The sequence below is a fragment of the Chenopodium album genome, chromosome 7 (assembly GCF_948465745.1).
Source record: "Chenopodium album chromosome 7, dcCheAlbu1.1, whole genome shotgun sequence".
NCBI lineage: Eukaryota > Viridiplantae > Streptophyta > Magnoliopsida > Caryophyllales > Amaranthaceae > Chenopodium > Chenopodium album.
Genome location: NC_137840.1, coordinates 76,156,758 through 76,176,578, shown reverse-complemented (window position 1 = coordinate 76,176,578; position 19,821 = coordinate 76,156,758). Strand labels below are relative to the sequence as shown.

The 19,821-nt window shown below is 35.9% G+C and overlaps 1 protein-coding gene across 2 annotated transcripts; it reads left to right on the top strand.

Annotated features, from left to right (window-relative positions):
* The first annotated feature begins 1,630 nt into the window (after window positions 1-1,630).
* Window positions 1,631-15,750, top strand: LOC145639673 (uncharacterized). Of its 2 annotated transcripts, none has more exons than XM_081690982.1 (16): window positions 1,631-2,038; window positions 2,516-5,209; window positions 5,930-6,389; window positions 6,972-7,200; window positions 8,459-8,623; window positions 8,804-9,076; window positions 9,168-9,413; window positions 9,635-10,030; window positions 10,111-11,487; window positions 11,586-11,642; window positions 12,098-12,526; window positions 13,317-13,540; window positions 14,182-14,315; window positions 14,578-14,841; window positions 14,921-15,099; window positions 15,174-15,750. In XM_081690982.1, exons 1-16 carry the CDS (start codon window positions 1,666-1,668, stop codon window positions 15,273-15,275), a joined length of 7,602 nt encoding a protein of 2,533 aa, XP_081547108.1. In that variant the 5' UTR covers window positions 1,631-1,665; the 3' UTR covers window positions 15,276-15,750. The 2 variants fall into 2 exon arrangements, with proteins under 2 accessions (XP_081547108.1, XP_081547109.1); XM_081690983.1 differs by having other exon boundaries at window positions 1,687-2,038; window positions 2,536-5,209.
* Window positions 15,751-19,821: the final 4,071 nt, after the last annotated feature.

The window sequence follows — 19,821 nt, the reverse complement described above, 5'->3', positions numbered from 1 at the left end:
ATTACGAAATTACTGTCCACGTAGGCTCGGATAAGTTTTTATTTTATTTTTTTATTTTTCAAAGTAAAACCGCTACCTCAAGTAGCGGTTTATGTACTAAAACCGCTACTTGAGGTAGCGGTTTCACTTTTCATAAATTGATTAAATGTATCTTTACTTAGAGTACTAATGACAAACCGCTACCTCAAGTAGCGGTTTTAGACTATAACCGCTACATAAGGTAGCGGTTTGTCTCTAAAGAAAAAAATTGCCCCCAAATGTATCTCCAAGCCTACGTGGAACATATTTTCGTAAATAAGTTTCATTCCAATGCAAAACCGTAAATAAGTTTCTTAAAAGCTATATTTTTGTAAATCATCCTATAGGCTTGTAGTTGTAGTATTTTTTTTATCTACCTTAGTTATCCGCTTTATATCAATAGATGTGATTCATGTGAACACAATGATTATATTTAAACATGGGCAACGGGTCGTGCCGTGCCGCGGTGGTGGGCGTGCCGTGCCGGCTTCGCGGCGGGCCGTGCCTAAATTTGGCACACCCCAGCCCACGGCACGGCACGGCCCACGTGCCTGGCGGGCCGTGCCGTGCCGGGCCGCGTGCCAAACCGTGCCACTTTTTTTTTTTTTTTTTTTTTTTTTTTTAAATGAACGTAAAAAAAAAACGATATATAAATATTTTTTAGTACAACTTAATTTTATATAAATAATGTTATTAATTTATATTTGTGTTTATGTTAATGTTAATATATTTTGTTTTGAACAAACTTTATTTTAACTAAGGTTATAAAAATTATTTATCTAATTATGTTTAAGTTTTTATAAATAATTTTATTAATTTAGCAAAAAACAACAATACATATAATAAAAATTAAATTACCACTGCTGTGCCAGACCGTGCCACGTGTCGTGCCGCGCGTGCCGACCCACGGGCCGGCCACCGTGCCTCGTGCCGATTCCCAGATTTTTGTTCACGGCACGGCCCACGGCCCACAGGTGGGCCGCCGTGCCGTGCCGTGCCGGAATCGTGCTGGGCCCGTGCCGCCCGCGTGCCGGCACGGCCCATGCCCATCTTTAATTATATTCTTACATTACAGCCTAATTAATATCATTCAAAACTCATTTTATATATTCAGATTACAAAAATGTTTAGCTCTTTCTTAAATGTATTTTTGCAATAATGATTAATCAATATGTATTTGCAGTGAGATTATCAAATTGTAAACATTAATTGTAAGGAATAAGGATACATAACTAAGCAAGGTTCCTGTCAAGAAAAAAAAAATACACTAAGCAAGGTTTGACTACATGACTTAAAAGTCACGAGATCAGATCCCATCAAAGGGCTTTTTGAAGGTGTGGATGTTTAAGACTTGGGAGAGGTTACACCGATTCAATACAATCGTTCCGCTTGTCGAAAAAAAATCAAAGTATGTTAAAACGGAGAGAGTAATTAACAAGTCCTAATTTTATTTTAACGAAAACAAGCCCTAATTTGAATTTATTGGTATTCAATCAAAAAATTTGGGGGTAAAATTTGGCAGTAAAATCAAATTCACAGCAGTCAAAAGTACACTTCAGTATTTTCCATTGAACTAGAATTATTTTCACCTCCGACTCAAAGATCACATCATTCCATCAAAACTCGACCTCATCAAAACCCACAACAATGGCGGAACCTTCCGCCGCCGATCTAACCGACCACCTTCCTCTGCAACTAATCAAATCAGAAACAATTCCACCTTCTCCAAACCTCTCAGAATCCGGATCTTCCGCCGTCGATTGGTTGCCGGACTTCGCCGGATACTCATGGATTGCTTATGGAGCTTCTTCTCTCCTCGTTATCTCTAACTTTCCTTCCCCTCTCTCTCCTCAACAGTCTCGCATTGGCCCTGTTTTCCGGCAAGTATTCGAACTTCTCCCTTCTTCCGACTTCTCCGACGTCGTCTCCGTCGCTTGGTCGCCGGAGGTTCCTTCTTCCGGCGATCTTGCTGCCGCCGCGGATAATCATGTTTTTCTGTTTCATTATGATTCTTCTCCAGGTATTTTTTGCAGTTTTTACAAATTTCGATTTTGTAGGACTGGAATTTTGTGCGAATTGTTGTTTCTAGAGTTTAGATTGTAAGATACTCATTGAAATTCGTAGAATTATCTGAATTGAACTTATATTGGGCTCATTAACGCTGAATAATTCATTTGAACTTGAGATTTTAGTTCTGATGCCATGGATGTAGATTAATGGATCTTATACATTGGAAGAGCTCAGGAGTTTATTTATGTTACAATTTGTTGAATTTAATTGCTATGAATTTCAGTTTATGTGCAATCAAAATTTTGGACTAATGTTGTTTGTATTGAGTTCGGGACTAATGGATAGAGCTCAGGAGTTTATTGTTTTGCATAATTTTTGAATTTACTTGCTAACAATGCTAAGAATCTAATTTAAGTGCTCATCAATTTTGCGGACTAATGCTGCTGTTTGTTTAAAGTTCGGGATCAATTAATTTACTCATATTCAGGTTCTTTTTGTTGGAGTCAGACTGCTACATTGGTGCAATCTGCCAAGGCTGAGGCTGTGGCGTGGACGGGCTCCGGAGATGGGATAATAGCTGCAGGAAAAGAAGTAGTTTTATGGAAAAGAAACATAAAGTCTTGGGAGATAGCATGGAAGTTCAGAATGAAGGTTCCTCAAACTCTGGTTTCTGCGACTTGGTCGCTTGATGGACTTTCAGCAACTGGTGCATATCCTACTAATCATCATGCTGATGGATTAGCTAATGTGCCTTGTAATGAAAGTGGTTGTGTTAGTGTGTTCCACTATGATAGAAAAGCTGGATATGTTGCTGCTGAATTACGACATCCTCAACCTGTTTTGGCGATTCAGTGGAGACCTTGTGGAGGACGCCAATTAAATGGAGATTTTCTATATGCAACAAGGCATGTTCTGCTAACTAGCAGTGTAGATGGGACTGTCAGGTTGTGGTGTGAGATTGATGACAGCAGAATGCGGAAGGGCAGTAAAGATAACCGTGAAACTTCAACCCTAAGACGATCTTTTTGTGTGGTTACTGCCATCGAAATTAATCAATCATTGGGTGGTACTCTGGGCAAAGATATTTTCTTAGAGTGGGCTCTGGAAATAGATGGCATGGTTTGTGGGGGAGATGGACTTAACAAAAATTTCACCGGTGAGAGATGCCAAAGTGACGAGGTTGGCAGTTGTGAGTGGTTGATTGGGATTGGTCCTGGCCAAATGCTCACGTTTTGGGCTGTGCACTGCCTTGATGACATTGCTACAATGCGGTCTCCACGAGTGACATTATGGAAGAAGCAGGAAGTGTCGGAGCCTGGTATGAGAAGCTCCTGTAGAAATATTGGTCCAAGGTGCTACAGAGAATCTTATTTAAACAAAGTCTCTATCAAGAGGAATAGATTCTTTGGTCCACCAGCCATATGCTCGTTACTTCAATTATTTCCTTGTAACTCCTTTGTCTGGTCAGTGTTATATGATCAATCATTACAGAAGGTAGAGGAGAAATCTTCTCTAGTATGTGAAACAGATAAATTGTCATGTCAATCTGTTAGAATCTTGGATACTCTAGGTCACACTGGTAAAATTTTACAAGTTGCTGTTCATCCTTGTACAAATGAAGTTGAACTAGCTGTTTCCTTGGATTCTAATGGGCTACTTATGTTCTGGTCGATTTCCAACAATTCTTATAGCCTTTCTGGTCTGCCAACCTTTACTCCTTCATGGAAAATTGTGGGAAACCTTGTCCTGCAGTATACTATATCTCAGAATATGAGCTTGTATTGGGCGCCGTCATGGTTGGAAGAAGACCAGATTCTTCTCATTGGACATGCTCAGGGAATAGACTGCCTTATCATTAAAACTTGCGTTACTGAAGAAGACAATATACTATGCCATAAACTCTGCACTATTCCTTTCGCCGTGCGTGATCACTTAGATGGGCCTGACAAAATTGTCTCAGTTCCCTTACATTCCACTTGTGAAGAGAATATCAAATTCAATAATTTCTTTCTTATGGGAGTATGGATGAAGAGCTGTGAAATTCAGTCCTGGAAATTGACCTTGCATTCCTATGAGCATTGTGAAAGAGTCCACCTGTACAATTCTGACACTGGATATAATGCTGACTGCAGCATATGTATATATAAAACTGACTTTGCTGGCAAAACGTATTGCATGGCTGTGAGTCCGTGTTCATCAGATTTGTCAGATGTTCATAATGACATTACAAGTATCTCTGTGGTGTCTCCTAGTTTATCAATGCATTATCTGCAGAACAAGTTGGTAAATGATTCTTGTCTTAACAACTTTCCATTTCACATGGCCACAGGACACTCAGATGGTAGATCAAGACTCTGGAGGATTAACCTATCTGATATATCAGTTGGTCAGACTCCTTTTGAGCTTGTAGGTATAATTAGTTCCCTTCAAAGCCCTGTCACTGCTATAGCTGTAGCTGATTGGGGTCAAAAGATTGCAACAATATGTTCAGATGGTCATAGAAATAATGTAAACATGTTATATATATGGGAACCTCTGCATCTCACAGGTGCTGGGACTCTGGAATTGGAAGACAAGATATGCTTGAATGGTAAAATTGTGGCTTTCACTTGGTTTCAAATAGAAAATATATTATTTCTTGGGGTCTGCTTCCAGAATGAGCTGCACATTTATTCCCGAAGAGTTTGTAGTGTTCAGATCTCACATGACCTGGAAAAACTGCCAGAATCATCCTCTTGGGTTTGCATTGCCATTGTGCGTACTTCATCTACTATCTGTGACTTTGTTATAGGGCCTAGGGGTACACTTGTAATTATTCATGAGAATTACTTTACTCTCTTCAGTCACTGGTCATTATTTAAAGGTAACAAGCATTTGACTGATTATACTGATTTGTATTTTAAAAGTGGGATGGTTAGTTATAGTCCTGCATACTCTGTGGGTAAAATTCAAGTCTTTGAAGAGTTGTCATTTGAAAAAAGCAGTGAGAGAGATTCTTTCTGCCCTCCTTTGACAAAGGCACATGATGATGTACGTAGCCTTCTGATTGGAGATGGTACTGAACCAAACATTATCCCATTGAACAAGAATTGCTTCTTGAAGATGACAGTTGTTGCTGAAAAATTGTCTGGTCCTCTGCCTTTCTACCACCCTGAGGCACTCTTGACAAATATTTATTCAGGTATGTTTAATCATTACATCTGTGGTATTCTATGTTATAAGAAATAGGAAAAAAAATAAAAAAAATAGAAGAGATAGGAAATTTTTTTGTTAATTTGGTTAGATAGGGAAAAAATTGTTATTTTGGTTTTGGAAAAGGCTTATGCCAGCCAGTTAGGAAAGACAATGAACTGCTGATGTCGAGTTCTCCACTACACTTGCTGGCCTTTCCTGTTCTATTATATGCTCTGCTTGAGGACAACAATCATATATTCCAGGAGAACAAATATTTACAGTCATTTTTTTTTTTTTGTACCTTAACCTTGTATTTCAAGCCATCTTATCAAGTGCTATATTTGTATACACGAGGGTTTGTTTTGTTGGAAATTTTAGAATTCAATAGGATTCAGTATAATTTCTTATTTGCTCTTCCTGGCTTCATCAGAAAGGACCAACACTTATCTTCTTGGACTGTTTGAATCATGCAAGTATTGATGCCTGAAGAAGTGTAAATTTTATCTGCATCTGATCGTAATAATTCGGTGTTTTTGTTGTGAGTCAAAGACAATGTTCCAATTTTCACTTTGTAACCATGTGTTTTATGTGATACAAAGATTTCTGTTACTCTTAACATTGAGATTTAATATTCTGTGATTGATTGATTAACACTGAAATTTGATATTTTAGCATTTTTTGGCGCTGCTATTGTAATTTATTAAATGGGTGCTCTAAAATGTTATAGGCAACTGGAGACGTGCATATGTAGCTGTTTGTCATCTTTTTGAGTGTTTAACCTCTAATTCTGCCATTGGCCAAGGAGTTTCTCCACCAAAGTCTAGCATCATTATTACACAGATTAATCTCTCAAAGTATTTCGAAGGACAGTCATTAAAAGTAGGAGCTAGTCAAGGACTCCAGTGGAGCAATAACTTCGACACAAACAATTATTCTCGGAATTCAGATGAAGGGCTTATGCGTTTTGCAGATACTTCTGCGGGTGATGCTATGAACTGTGTGCCCGCTGCATCTGCCACAAGCTCTGAGTCATATGGATTTCATAAAATACTGGAGAAATTGCATGGTCATCAAGATCTTACTGATTCACAGAAGATGCAGATGCTTGCAATTATAGACCTTCTGAATGAAATTAGTAATTCACAATCGACCTCTGCATATGGAAGCCTTGATGACACAGGAAGAAGGTAACGGTAAAGAACTTTGCACTACCAATCCTTGCTCTCTTCAACTTTAATGAATTTCAATGATTAATAGGATCAGTTTTGGACAATGAGCTTTTAATCAGCATAAATATCTTTATCTGAAATCTATATCTGTTAAATAGAACAGGGCCTACTGCAGGTTTTTAACTTGCCTACACGTATTTGGGTAACTTAATGTGAAATACTATAACAAAATCCATTAGCTTAGGTAATGAGTCATGTTAGCTGTATTGTAATCCAGTCTATTTGTGTGGGAAACTGTATATGACCTGGGCACATGCACCACATGACCAAAACTGATAGCATTTTGTGTGTACGTGTGTGTATATTACATTTTTTCCCTCAAGGCAAGTGTTTTTTTTTTTTTTTTTTTTTATAAGTCCAATAACCCCCAACCGCCACCCTGCAGTCACCGGAAAAGCAAAAGCTGTATGGTCTTTGTCTTTGAAGAGCGCACTCTGTTTGATAGTGTTTATTCTTGTAGTTTACTTATTTATAACCTTTATCATTTTCCGACATTAGATGCTTTGTAGTTTATGACACCTATCATTGGTTTGATGTAAGGTTCTGGTGCGGAATAAGGCTACAGCAACTGGATTACCGTCGGAGATACCATAAGACTCCATCAATTGAAGAATTAGTTGTTGATTCTAGGGTGATGGTTTGGGCCTTCCATTCTGATTGTCAAGCAATCTTATTTAGTACTATTCTACCAACTGAACCGACTTGGGAAGATATGCGGAAGTTGGGTGTTGGGTTCTGGTTTACAAATCTTTCAGATCTGCGCAGTAAGGTATGTTGGAGTTGTTATGTAATTAGTTCCTTCATCTGATATTGTCATGGTTTCTAGTGAGTTTGGGCTGAAATGAGAACTCTCTGAAGCTTTTAGGGATCCATTACAGATATTTATTTATTTATTTTTTTTTAAAAAAAAAATCTACACTGGTCACTAGAGCTGCTCTACTGTTGCTACTTGTATTCTTCAGACTGTCATAGTTGTCATCTATATTCAAATTGATTTTGAACTGAAATTGATTTTGAACTCAGTTCTCGTTGGTGTCAATTAACTTTTTCAGCTAGTCATTTGTCAAAAAAATGCTTTAGTATGATCTTGCTTTGAGTACTAATGCCAATAATTTTCTGTATGTTTCTCTTGTCATGCTCCATCTTCTGATTGTCTACTTCTTTAGGTAATAGATCTAGTTCAATTTAGCTTACTCCTTGTTTACCAAAAAAATAAGTTGTTAAATGCATAAAGCTCACAAGTCTTTCAAGAGTAGTAGTTATCTTGTTCCCGTAACTAGATGCAGTGAGAAACTAAAGGCCAGCTTGGTATCACCTTATTTTTCCTCCAATTCATTTACTTCTTAAAGGTTGCATGAAAAAACTTACCATCCATCTAGAAGTCTTCCACACCTATTTAGTTCTCGTTCATCAGAAGAAGACTAAAGACTAAAGAGTGCCTAGAAAACAAAGATAGCAGCAGGAGAACATGTTGGCTAATGTTTCAAGAAACAGTATTAGATGCTCATCAATTCTTATGCATTAGTCTGAATTGTCCAGTAATACTCAGAGGAAATATTCTGTGGTATTTTCAAATAGACTTAGAAGTCATGGTCTATATAGAAGTCAAGAACTTGTACTTGTGCTTTAAAGCTAATTCCAAAAGTCAGTCTGGGGCAATTGATATTCATATTTATATTCTGCTACAATTTTAATGTTATTCTGTTTTATTTAAGTCATCTTTCTTTCTCCTGATTTTAAACCTCGTGGGTGATATTTGGATGTTCTAGCTGTCCCTTCACAGAAGACACTGCTTCTCTGTACAGTGTGCCATAATTAATGTATAACCATACATTAAGCATATAATCATGAAGAATAGATAAAATGGGCTATAGATTTTAAAAAGATTTTTTGATATAAGAAATCTGAATACTTATACCCTGCTGAAGCTTGCTGTTTCTTGTAGATTTGCTTACTGCGTATGTACTACTAAGATTTTTTGGCATAGTAGCTTGCAAAAAAATTTTATATACAAGTTTTTTCTGCAGATGGAAAAGCTGGCTAGATCTCGATATCTGAAAAATAAAGATCCAAAGGCGTGTGCCCTTCTGTACATAGCATTAAATAGACTTCAAGTCTTGACTGGCCTCTTCAAGATCAGTAAGGAGGAGAAAGACAAGCCCCTAGTTGCATTTCTATCTCGCAATTTTCAGGTGCTCCTTCAATCTTAACTCAAGAACCGACTATTTCCCTTGCATAATCTGAACTGTATTGTTTTTCACCACAGTGTGTCATACCACTGTTGCAGTGAAACCTATATCTTGCTTGTTTGTATCAAAACCTATATATCCTACTTGCTTAATGTATAATCTGTTATATTGGTTGTCATACAGGAAGAGAGACATAGAGCTGCCGCTTTGAAAAATGCTTATGTGTTGATGGGGAGGCATCAATATGAGTTAGCAATTGCTTTCTTTTTGCTTGGAGGTGATACAATTTCTGCTATCACTGTTTGTGCTAAGACTCTTGGAGATGAACAACTTGCTCTTGTAATTTGCCGGCTCATTGAGGGACAAGGTGGAGCATCGGAGCGCCATCTAATATTAAAGATTTTACTTCCATCTGCAATTGAGAAAGGCGACTACTGGCTTGCGAGTATTCTTGAGGTGGCTTGTTATGACTATCTTTGATACTTTGTTTGAGAATACTCTTGATATTATGCTTTTCATTTCTAAGCTATCGGTTCTTTCTTTGCAGTGGGTGTTGGGTAATTACCTCCAGTCCTTTCTAATTGTTCTTGGTTTGCAAGGGGATTCTTATGCCACTGAGTTTGAAAATTCATTTAGATCTGCCGCTTTTCTTGACCCTAGTATTGGTCAGTACTGCCAAATGTTGACAGCCAAGAATGTCCTAAAAAATGCTGTTGGGGAGCAGAACATTGCAATTTTGTGTCGTTGGACTATAGTGATGACTGCTTCTGGATTTAACAAACGTGGCCTTCCGGTAAGTCTAGTTCAACTGTTTTCTAGTATTGTTAAAATGCTAATCAAATATTTTTTCCTTAGTCATATCCTTGTAATTCCTTTGTTATTTGACAAAGATGCGTCAAGTTTCAGTATGCTACTTCTTACAAGTGAATGATGCTTACTGTTTGGATAATAACATGAGTGTTTGTTGATTAATCAATTTCTCGTTAAATTTGACCGGCATTATAATGTGGTCAGCTTGAAGCTTTGGAATGCCTATCATCATCTGCCAGCGTTCTTGGAATTCCGGATAAAAGATCAAAGGGTGAAGATTCTGAAATTCTTCCCAGGATACTGCTTCCATCTCCAGCTGATTCTTTTAGGTGGCTTTCACATGAGGTAGCCTGTCATTTGGTTTACCAAGTCAAATTAGATCTAGCCATGCAGTATGCCGCCAAACTTTATAAGGAGCATCCATGCTGGCTTACCACTAGTTCAGTATTATCAAATTCTGGTACTTTCAATGCGAGCTCGCTGGGGCATGAGATAAGTCAATATGGCGCTCTTCTTGAAAATTTTGAACAGCTTTTGGATTCCGAATTTGTTTATCTGGAGCAGAAATTTTCTGTGGCACGGGATGTATTGCTTGATAAGGTAAGTCAGTATTCAATCATTTGATTGTCCCTGTTTAGTTTGGTTTTGAAACATGCTAAGCTTTCTAAATCTTGATGCAGATTTTTGTTTCTTTAGACAGTGATAAGCTGTTGCTATACGGCTGTAAAGGTTTTGCTTCTCACGTTCATTTGCCTCCAACAAACCATAATGACTGTACTTCATCCCGGCTGATCAAACATTTTGTAGATGTGACTGAACGTTTGTCTTATTCGCTTCCAAGATTTATTAATGCTTGCAGCATAGCTAGTTCCAGGGTCTTATCTTCATCTGAGCAGAATTTGTCTGATATCAAACCATATTGCTTCTTCCAATTATTGGAATTCTACATGCAGGGTTTTATATCATCAATCTCCAACCTAGAAGCTGCTTTAATGAAGCATTGTAGTGGTAGTTCTGGAAACTTTGCTGGTCAGTGCATTATTGCTCTTGATTTATGCAAGTATTGTATATATTTCACTTCAGCAATGCTTCAACGTAACCTGAAAGCTCTTGATGCAATGTTGCGACCTGTTTTGGTGTCATGCACTGATGGAATATATGAAGAAATTGACATTGTAAGTTTGAGGACTATACTTGGACAGGTGGTTGAGGCACTCAGCCTCGAACCATCAGGCCTTAATGGTTCACTGGGCACTCAAGGATTGCAGCAGGAGAATGGAGGGAATACGTTGTTTATAATTCCTGAAGATGAGATATGGATTATTCTTAAGTCGTGTTTGTGGCAACATTTATCTAAGTTTATTGAATGCCAGCTGAATTTTTTATTTAGTAAACTATCTCATGATGATGCACCTAAGACATCTGTCCTGGATTCTAGTTTATCTCTCCACCCTGATAGTAATTGTTCTCTGAAACAAGTTAGACAGGTCTTAATGATATTTATTGAAACGATGGGAAATACCTTCACTCATATACCACCGCATACTGCAAGGCAGCTTGCCATTTTTCTTCAGCAGAAAGTACAGAGTGGGACCTCTCTACCTATCCTAACATGGTTGGAGGAATCAAACCAATCTACTTCTAATGTGCTTCGTGAGCATCAGGATGGAAGTTCTGGTTTCTCAGAAACTTCTGATAAAGATAATTTATGTTCAAGCTCTAAGTTACTAACAATCTGCAATTGTCCTAAAACTGTCTCTGAAATGCTTGCTCAATTACCAGTTAAGTTGTCAGAGCTCATTCACTGGAAGCCTGGTAAAGGGTGGAATCATTTGCATATGGGTGTTCTCGGAGAGCATGAAAAACTGGAAAGTTATAAGCAAGAAGGTATATTTGATAGCAGTCCTCGTGGTAATAGAAGTAAAAGCCCTTCTGCAGGTTCTGAACAGAGTAATGACGTTCTGGATTCTGATAGAAAGGGGGAAGCTGTCACAAAAAAGGTGGTTCCTTTCAACAGTCCTAAAGAAATTTACAGGCGAAATGGAGAACTATTGGAGGTTAGTTTTATCTCTGGACATATTTGTAATAATCATCATTTTCAGAACTATTGTCTTACAACATTATGTTAAATTTAATGACTATCTTTATTGGACAGGCGTTTTGTATTAATTCCGTAGAACAACAGCAGGCTGCACTTGCTAGAAACAAAAAGGTACATTGTTGTGCATAAGAAACTTCTTGTTTTGTGTAGCGTAGAAAGTAGTGTGAAATAAACTATAAGTGAGTTTATAATATCTTGGGCTTTATGTGAAAAAAAAAAAAAAAAAAAAAAAAAAAATCCCTGTTTGGTTGGCCAAGTTGTGAGTATTTGCTTGCTGTCTCGGTCACTATTCCCCTCTCACAACCCAACTAATCTGATGAGGTTGCCATCATGTTATTCATGCTGGTGATCTTGTTAATGTTGGTATAACAATGTGGAACTTGGTTATGCTTGTTCGGTTATGAAGTAAGGAAGAATTAATCAAAGGCAACTGTATTAATGAGAGTTGTTCCCATATTTTTTGCATTGTGAAGAAGCTTGTGTCTTTAATCCTGTCCTGACCAAATTTATCAATATTACCATAAATATGCCTCTATGACCTAATAATTCAATCTTACATTGTACAGGGAATATGTTTCTTTAGTTGGGGTGATGGATTGCCTTTAAGAGATCCATCAGACTATATCTGGGCACAAGCTGATTGGCCACAGAATGGTTGGGCTGGTACCGAGTCTACTCCAGTTCCTACATGCGTCTCTCCTGGTGCTGGTCTTGGAAGTGATAATGATTCACCTCTTGGATTAGGTGTAGCTACCAATGGTTTTGGTTCTCAAGCAAGACTTGGAAATGATTTAACTGGTGGCGGAGCATTTGGGATCCCAGGTTATGCTGGTATTGGTGCCACTGGCATGGGATGGGGAATTCAAGAGGAATTTGACCATTGTGTTGATCCACCAGCTACATTGAATAATGTAAATGGAAGTGCTTTAGCTGCTCATCCTTCCAGGCCTTACTTTCTAGTTGGTTCTAGCAACACTCACATTTACCTATGGGAGGTATATGACTACATAAAGATCTTTCAATTGCAATATTGCATATTTTTGCTTTAAATGTGTTAAAGAGGCTACAAATTGTGGTTAAATTTCCAGTAGTAGGAAGCCTTGCCTCAAAACTTAATACTTCAGATACAAGTTAATTTTAGTTTGCATTTCAGAATATCCCAGTATAATAGTTAATTTCTTTACAAGCTGTTAATGTTTATCTCTTATGCATATTCTCTTATGGGGCTGCATATAAGCATACACTTTCTAAATTGGTATTATTTAAGGAGTGCAAGAAATTAATTATGAGTCAGTCAATGTGATTTTTTTTTCTGATATCTTAACATTTCTTCTATGTGACCAGTAAAATTGTTTGTATATAAGTCATAAAATTTGGTCTTGATGGCACATTGTTGGGAGGGTAACTGTATCTTCATTTGCTTGTGAATGCATTCTCGTATGACATTTATTTTTAGGGTAATGCTATACATAGCCTTTAGGGCTACATATAAGCATCAAATACACTTGAAAAGTGTATAAAATTAGGAATTCATGACAAAAACACACTTTCCTAAATTTAAACAATTTTATATGGTTACATCTCTATCAAATTTTCAGACATCTTAGCTCGTATTGAAACTGACCTAATATTCTTCTTTGAATTTAGTAATAATATATAGAATAGTAAAGAAATATATAATATTTACATTGTTGTCATTAGCTAGGGTAACTTAATTTTTTCATTCTTGTTTGCTTGCTTGTATACACGTCCTCATATTGCTGAATTTATATATAATGACTGCAGTTTGGTGAAGAGGAAGCTGCTGCAACTTATGGAATAATAGCTGCAGCTAATATACCTCCTCCATATGCTCTTCCGTCTGTTACTAGTTTACAGTTTGATCACTGTGGCCACAGATTTGCTAGCAGTGCATCAGATGGAACTGTGTCCGCCTGGCAATTGGAGGTGGGGGGGAGGAGCAATGTCAGGCCAACTGAGTCATCTCTCTGCTTTAATGGTCATGTGTCGTAAGTATTATTCTTAAAGGAGAAGGAACAAACATGCTTTCTCATGAGTTGTTTCCCACATTGTACATTATGATCTTGTGCTATGCAGGCTAGTTTTTAGACTTAAAATATGCATGTGACTGTTATTGCTTCTTTTTCACCATTGTTGTCCTTTGCATCGAACTTAGATGTACCTTTGATGAGCTGGGGCGTGAAGTACACATCCTTATGGCCGTTTCTGGAAGACCATATGAAACATAAAGACACTTTATCTGCTCACGTTTGATAAAAACTCTCACTAACATGGTAAAACAAAATATACAGGCTTTTCTGGCTTTCAAAAGTGGATGGTCTTTGGAAAGAAATTGGGCGTGTAATTGATTGCATTTATTGGGCACTTATATCATTTATATTGTATAATGGATGAAGTTTTTTTGTTTCGAGTTTTATGTCATGCTTTGGGGGGGGGGGGGGGGGGGGGGGAGGCAGCTGCCTATTGATTTCCCTCCAATATCTTTTATGCTTTGAGTGGAGGCTTTTGATGTACAAAATATGTTAAAGCTTCTGTCCCTTTCTGCATTGATTAAGTTTATATGTTTTTTTTTTTTGTTTTTTTTGTTTTTTTGGGTGAATAGTTACATGGTTGCTATTTGATTTGATAGGGATGTCTGCTATGTGGCAACCAGTGGATCAGTTATTGCTGCTTCTGGTTACAGTTCAAATGGTGTTAATGTGGTTATATGGGATACACTAGCTCCCCCATCGAGCTCCCGAGCTTCTGTGATGTGCCATGAAGGTACTAATTTCAGACGAGAAAACATTCTTAGCTATTTATATCTTGCCCAAGTTGCTATCAGCTTTAGGATGTTATATTGCTATTCCAGGGAGTAACAAACAGTAGAAATGTTGCTAAAAGTAGTTATTGAATCACGAATCTACTTATTGATCTTACAATAGTTTTCACTTATATTTTGAGATATTGCAAGCTGACAAGCCATCACAAACTGTTATCACATATATGATTATGTTCTCTCAACCGTTTTAGCCTCTTGGTGTAGGTGGTGCTAGTTCCATTGCTGTGTTTGATAATGATGTGGGAACTGGTTCTATTTCTCCCCTAATTGTTACTGGTGGAAAAGGTGGTGACGTTGGACTTCATGATTTCCGTTATATAGCCACAGGAAAGACCAAAAGACAGAGACATTTGAACAGTCCTGAGAGATCTGATACAGCTGCTATAGATATACGATCTGAACACTCCTCAAGTGTCGGAGATCAGAATCGACATGGAATGTTATGGTATATACCAAAGGCTCACTCAGGTAAAGTCTGGTTTCTCAGATTTCCAGTGAATTTAAATTGTATCTGCTTGACATGCTATGTTTTGAATTTTCACAACAGGGAGCATTTCTAAGATTGCAACGATTCCAAATACTAGTTTTTTCTTGACTGGAAGCAAGGATGGAGATGTTAAACTTTGGGATGCTAAGAGAGCTAGCCTGGTCTTTCATTGGCCAAGATTGCATGAGAGACATACATTTCTTCAGCGTAGTTCTCAAAGCTTTGGAGGAGTTACTAGGGTGAGTAAACTAATTTCTACATCAAAATTTGAAATCTATATCTACTTTTACTAAATACATCCTTGATATCGCAGGTTGGTGTCACAGATATTCAAGTTATTTCTGATGGTTTCCTCACATGTGGAGGTGACGGTTCAGTAAAACTGATCCAGTTGGACAATAATGTTCTCTTGTGAATATATTGAAAACTAGCTTGAACCATACCTGAGTCAACTTCTGGTATTGCCGTATGATACCTTCCTGTTATTGCTGGATATTACTTAGGATCATAATGAACACCTTCTAGGAGCCACGGAAGACTTTATTTTTTTTTATCGAAGTGCAGTCCATCACAAAGGCCCCAATCTGAATAACCACGAATCATGAAACTTCAAAAGTGTTCAAGGATGCTTTGCTGCATGTCCATGTTTTAGAGGATTCTACTTAATTTGAGTCCGGGGTGAGATTGTATCTGGCATTGTGTACTTCTGGGAGAAACCTGTAATGATCGAGCATTTGTACCCTAACTTGTACATTTAGCTCATATTAAATTTTGTAGGATTAGTCTGTGTGGTTAATATGTGTATATTTGTAAAAATTGTAACATTAAAGCTGATAAAGGAAATATATACAATCAAGTTTTTATCTGACCATTTGAATGTGGGCTAGAAAGAATTACTAGTTTCATACAAGGTACTTCCTTGTGAAGTTCCCGTCAAAATAAAATAAAATAAAATAATATAAAATAAAAAATTAAAAAATTGAATGAAGTTGTGATCACACTTTAATACTTCCTCTGTTTTTTTTATTATTATTATTATTATTATACACCAAAGTAAAATATATAGGAAAATGATAAACATAAGGAGCTAAAACAAAAATATTAAAGATAAATTTACATTAATCATAGCGATTGACATTAACCACATATAGCATTACCCATTAAAAAAAAAAAAATAATAAAAAAAATCTTTACTTTTATAAAAAAAAATAACATATTTATAGGGTGGGTATTTTTTTTTTTTTTTTCTTTTGAAAACTTATAGGGTGTGTATATAATGTTATAGATAAATTTACATTAATCACAACGATTGGCATTAACCACATATAGCATCACCCATTAAAAAAAAAAAATCTTTACTCTTATAAAAAAAAAATACTCACTCGGTTTCATAATATTAGTCCCATATGGAATCAATCACATAAAATAAGAAAACAAATATATATGGAATCTAACATTATTAGGAAAGCACAAGTCATAATTGCATAATTAGTTTACCTTATTTAACTTTTTTTATTTTTCATTAGGAAAGCACAAGTCATAATTGCATAATTTAAGGTAAAAATTTCCCTACTTAGAGTCATGTCATCAATATATTCAATATGGGTAGAACTTTTTAAAACGCCCAAAATAGTATATGGGACTAACATTATGAAACGGAGGGAGTAACATATTTATAGGGTGTCGTCTCTATATAATGTTAATGTTTCCTAATCCTAAAAAAAACTCTTATTCCATAATCAAACAATAGTAAATATTTTAATCATAATAAAACTCTTATTCCATATTCAAGTAAAAAATAATTTACTGATACTTTTTTTTATATATATATAAATACAGTAATAGACTCATACTTGTTAGTTGTTACCACCAATCTACTATATTGGAGATTGTATAAAGGGTTTTGATCATTATATTTACCAGAAGTCTCTCTGAAATCATTGATGGCAATGAATAATTCAAATTCTGTTGATGATCTTCGTTTATCTTCCGACGACGATTTTGAGCGCGCGGGAGAAGGAAGTGGAAGTGGAAGTGGAAGTGGAAGTGAATCAAGTGATGTTAGGTCACATATTGAGGAGATGAATATGAACATGGAAAAAGAGATGATGCGGATGCAACAGTTGGATCTCAACGGAAAACCAGAGGATGACGATCACAATAATACATTTTCCGATGACGAGGAAAGTGGAAGCGACTATTCCGATATGACGGACATTGATGAACCCCAATCTAGGTATAAAATTGCAACCCCGAAAACAAATCCAACCCGATACCACTTTAACCCCATTCATGATTCCAAACACATATCACTCTGCAGTCTGCATACCACTCTGCGAACCAAACGCCCCCATTATGTTTTATAATGATTTGCAATTGATTATTTTGCATATGCTATTTTAATTAATTTCGGCTAATCGGCTAAACAATATGTCAATCAGGTTTAAATCTTTATTTTACTTTTCTAATATGGATTCATTCACTTTGCAGCTTTTGGTTGTACAAATTCACTGATAGTGATATTAACGACGAAGAAGACCAACTTAGGTAAGCAAACTCTCTTATCACATCTGTTTTATCATAATTATATGTTTTATTTTGCGTATCCAATTCAACCATGAATATTTCTTCATGCATGTAGGAGTGTCAAGTATGACCTTTCAAAGGAAGCATTGCAGCGTGCTCCTCGACAGCCTTCTTCTTTGTACGTTTCCTAACCTTGTATTTATTTATATCATATTTTACCGACGTCTTATTTTAGTTGACACATTTGATTAGGCACATTTGTCAAATATACTCCACTTTTTAATGTTTATTTGTCAAATATACTCCACTTTTTAATGTTTATTTAATTAAACAAAATCAAGAGTGATTTTAAACTCATAGGTTTTGCTATATTTACTCCACTTTTTAATCTGTAAACCATTTGTTTCTAGATATTATCATGATTCCTTAGACTTAGGTTTATCAATCTTTCGTTTTGTATATACCAATATATATGATTATTCAGCCGTTAATTACTGATCAATAAAATGATATGATGATGATTAATGTTCCGCAACATGATTAATGATGGGTTGGAAATGTTTTAAAAATATTTGTGGTGGTTTATTTTCTTGGAAAATGATAACATAACCCTTAAAAAGAAGTTAAAAATGGAGTAAAAAATAAAGAAAATATTGAAAATAAATTAACATTAATCCCTCTCTGATTTATGTGTGATTTTGTCATGAATTCTCAACTTAATTTTAAGATGTATATTTAATGTTTATACATAATCCTGAGCTACATATATCATAACCCTATTTTATTTTATTTATCAATTTATTTTACAGTGGAGGTGTTATGCTCTTGCCTAGGGCAAACAAGGAGACCGTTTATGCCAGGTTGGAGAAAGATGCTAATATTGTTTTGGAAGAGTACAATATGCGCGAGGCTAGTTTTTCTTCTCTCGTTCTATATCCTTTATTTTGTTGCTTTTATTTCTTTTTTTTAGAGAGCCACAAAGGGCGAGGGTGATAATCGATCCCAGGATCTCCTGGAATCGGGAGGAAAGCTCTAACCACTTGAGCTATACCTCACTAACTAGATAATACCTTTGAAATTTATAAATGTGAAAAACGTGACATTGGTTATTAAGTAATTAAAGTAGTCAATAAAAACTTTGACAATAAATAACCAAGTTACACTAATTTAATTTAAACTAGTGTGTGACCCGGGCTTTGTTCTACATAATACTTTAAATAATTTTATTTTTATATTAACGTGGGTAAATAAAAATAAAATGATAACAATAACTTATTTTGGAATTTTTTGATTTTTATTCTACAGTCTAATACATGTATCATGAACGTATTTATACATTAATGTGGATTAATAGAACATAATTTAATTCTGGCTAAGATGGTAATACATGTGGCTCCCATTCAATTTTCCTTGTAAACATTGTTGTAATCTTGATCAATTCAAGTTTGGCCACTTCTTAAATTTCATTACCTAGACACATTGTAAAGATTTTTATCTTGAGGAATCCTATATTGTTTTTATTAATTGAGTTGATAAAATTTCGCTTTTTTTTAGGTATATATGAATAGAAATTTTCATTTGCTGTTGCTAAGGGTTCGTTTGGCAATACTGTGGTTTTCTGTTTTTTAAAGTATATGATGATATATGCCCCATAATGAATTAAAAATTATTTGAACTTATTAAAATCATGATAATTTTGAAAACTGACAACAGAAAAGTGAAAACACCTTTTTTTTTTTTTTTTTTTTTTTTCCTATTTTTGGTTTTTGGTTTAAAAAAAAAAAAAGGAAACTGATGCCAAACAAACCCTATATTAGTGATTATTTTCTTTCAAAAAAAAAATAGTGATTATTTTTTTAATATAACAGGGGTTTAATTATGAGTATGAGAGTATGATTAGATCAAGACCGGCACGTTCACCAGACAACCCTGAGCAATTTGTGCAGCATATGAATTTTTGGGCTAGGCGCAAATTCACATTCACTTCTTCGGAGCTGTTTTTTGGCTCGCTAGGTTATGGCGTGAAGAGATTATTACATGTTTGTAAACTAAATCTTGATCCCGATTCTCATGGTATGCTACGTTGAACAATTTTATTTGTTCCCTTTGTTTCCGTCCTACATTGCAAGTTTGTAACGTATGTAACATGCTAATATGCTTTGCTTTATTTCATATGCCTCTTTTTACAGGTGAAACTACCGAAATCCATGAACTCCTACATTGTGAGCATGTCAAGTGCTCGGACAGTTCTTTATGGAAATTCCCAAGAGCTTGAATGTTTATTTTGGACATCAGTTTTCTTTGACTTTTACTTAGCTTTTGTATATAACTATTGTCACAATACTGGCTTTTTGTTGCGCATGAAATAATTAATATGAGATGGATTAGAGAGGTTTTTACTTTTGCTGTTATATTGGCTCAAGCTTAAGTTGCTG

Bases quoted from the DNA above. Each gene is read 5' to 3' on its own strand.
- LOC145639673 (XM_081690982.1), top strand. From the start codon at position 1,666: ATGGCGGAACCTTCCGCCGCCGATCTAACCGACCACCTTCCTCTGCAA. The intron at 2,039-2,515 runs GTATTTTTTGCA...ACTCATATTCAG, and splicing joins TCATTATGATTCTTCTCCAG to GTTCTTTTTGTTGGAGTCAG. The intron at 13,541-14,181 runs GTAAGTATTATT...TTGATTTGATAG, and splicing joins TGCTTTAATGGTCATGTGTC to GGATGTCTGCTATGTGGCAA.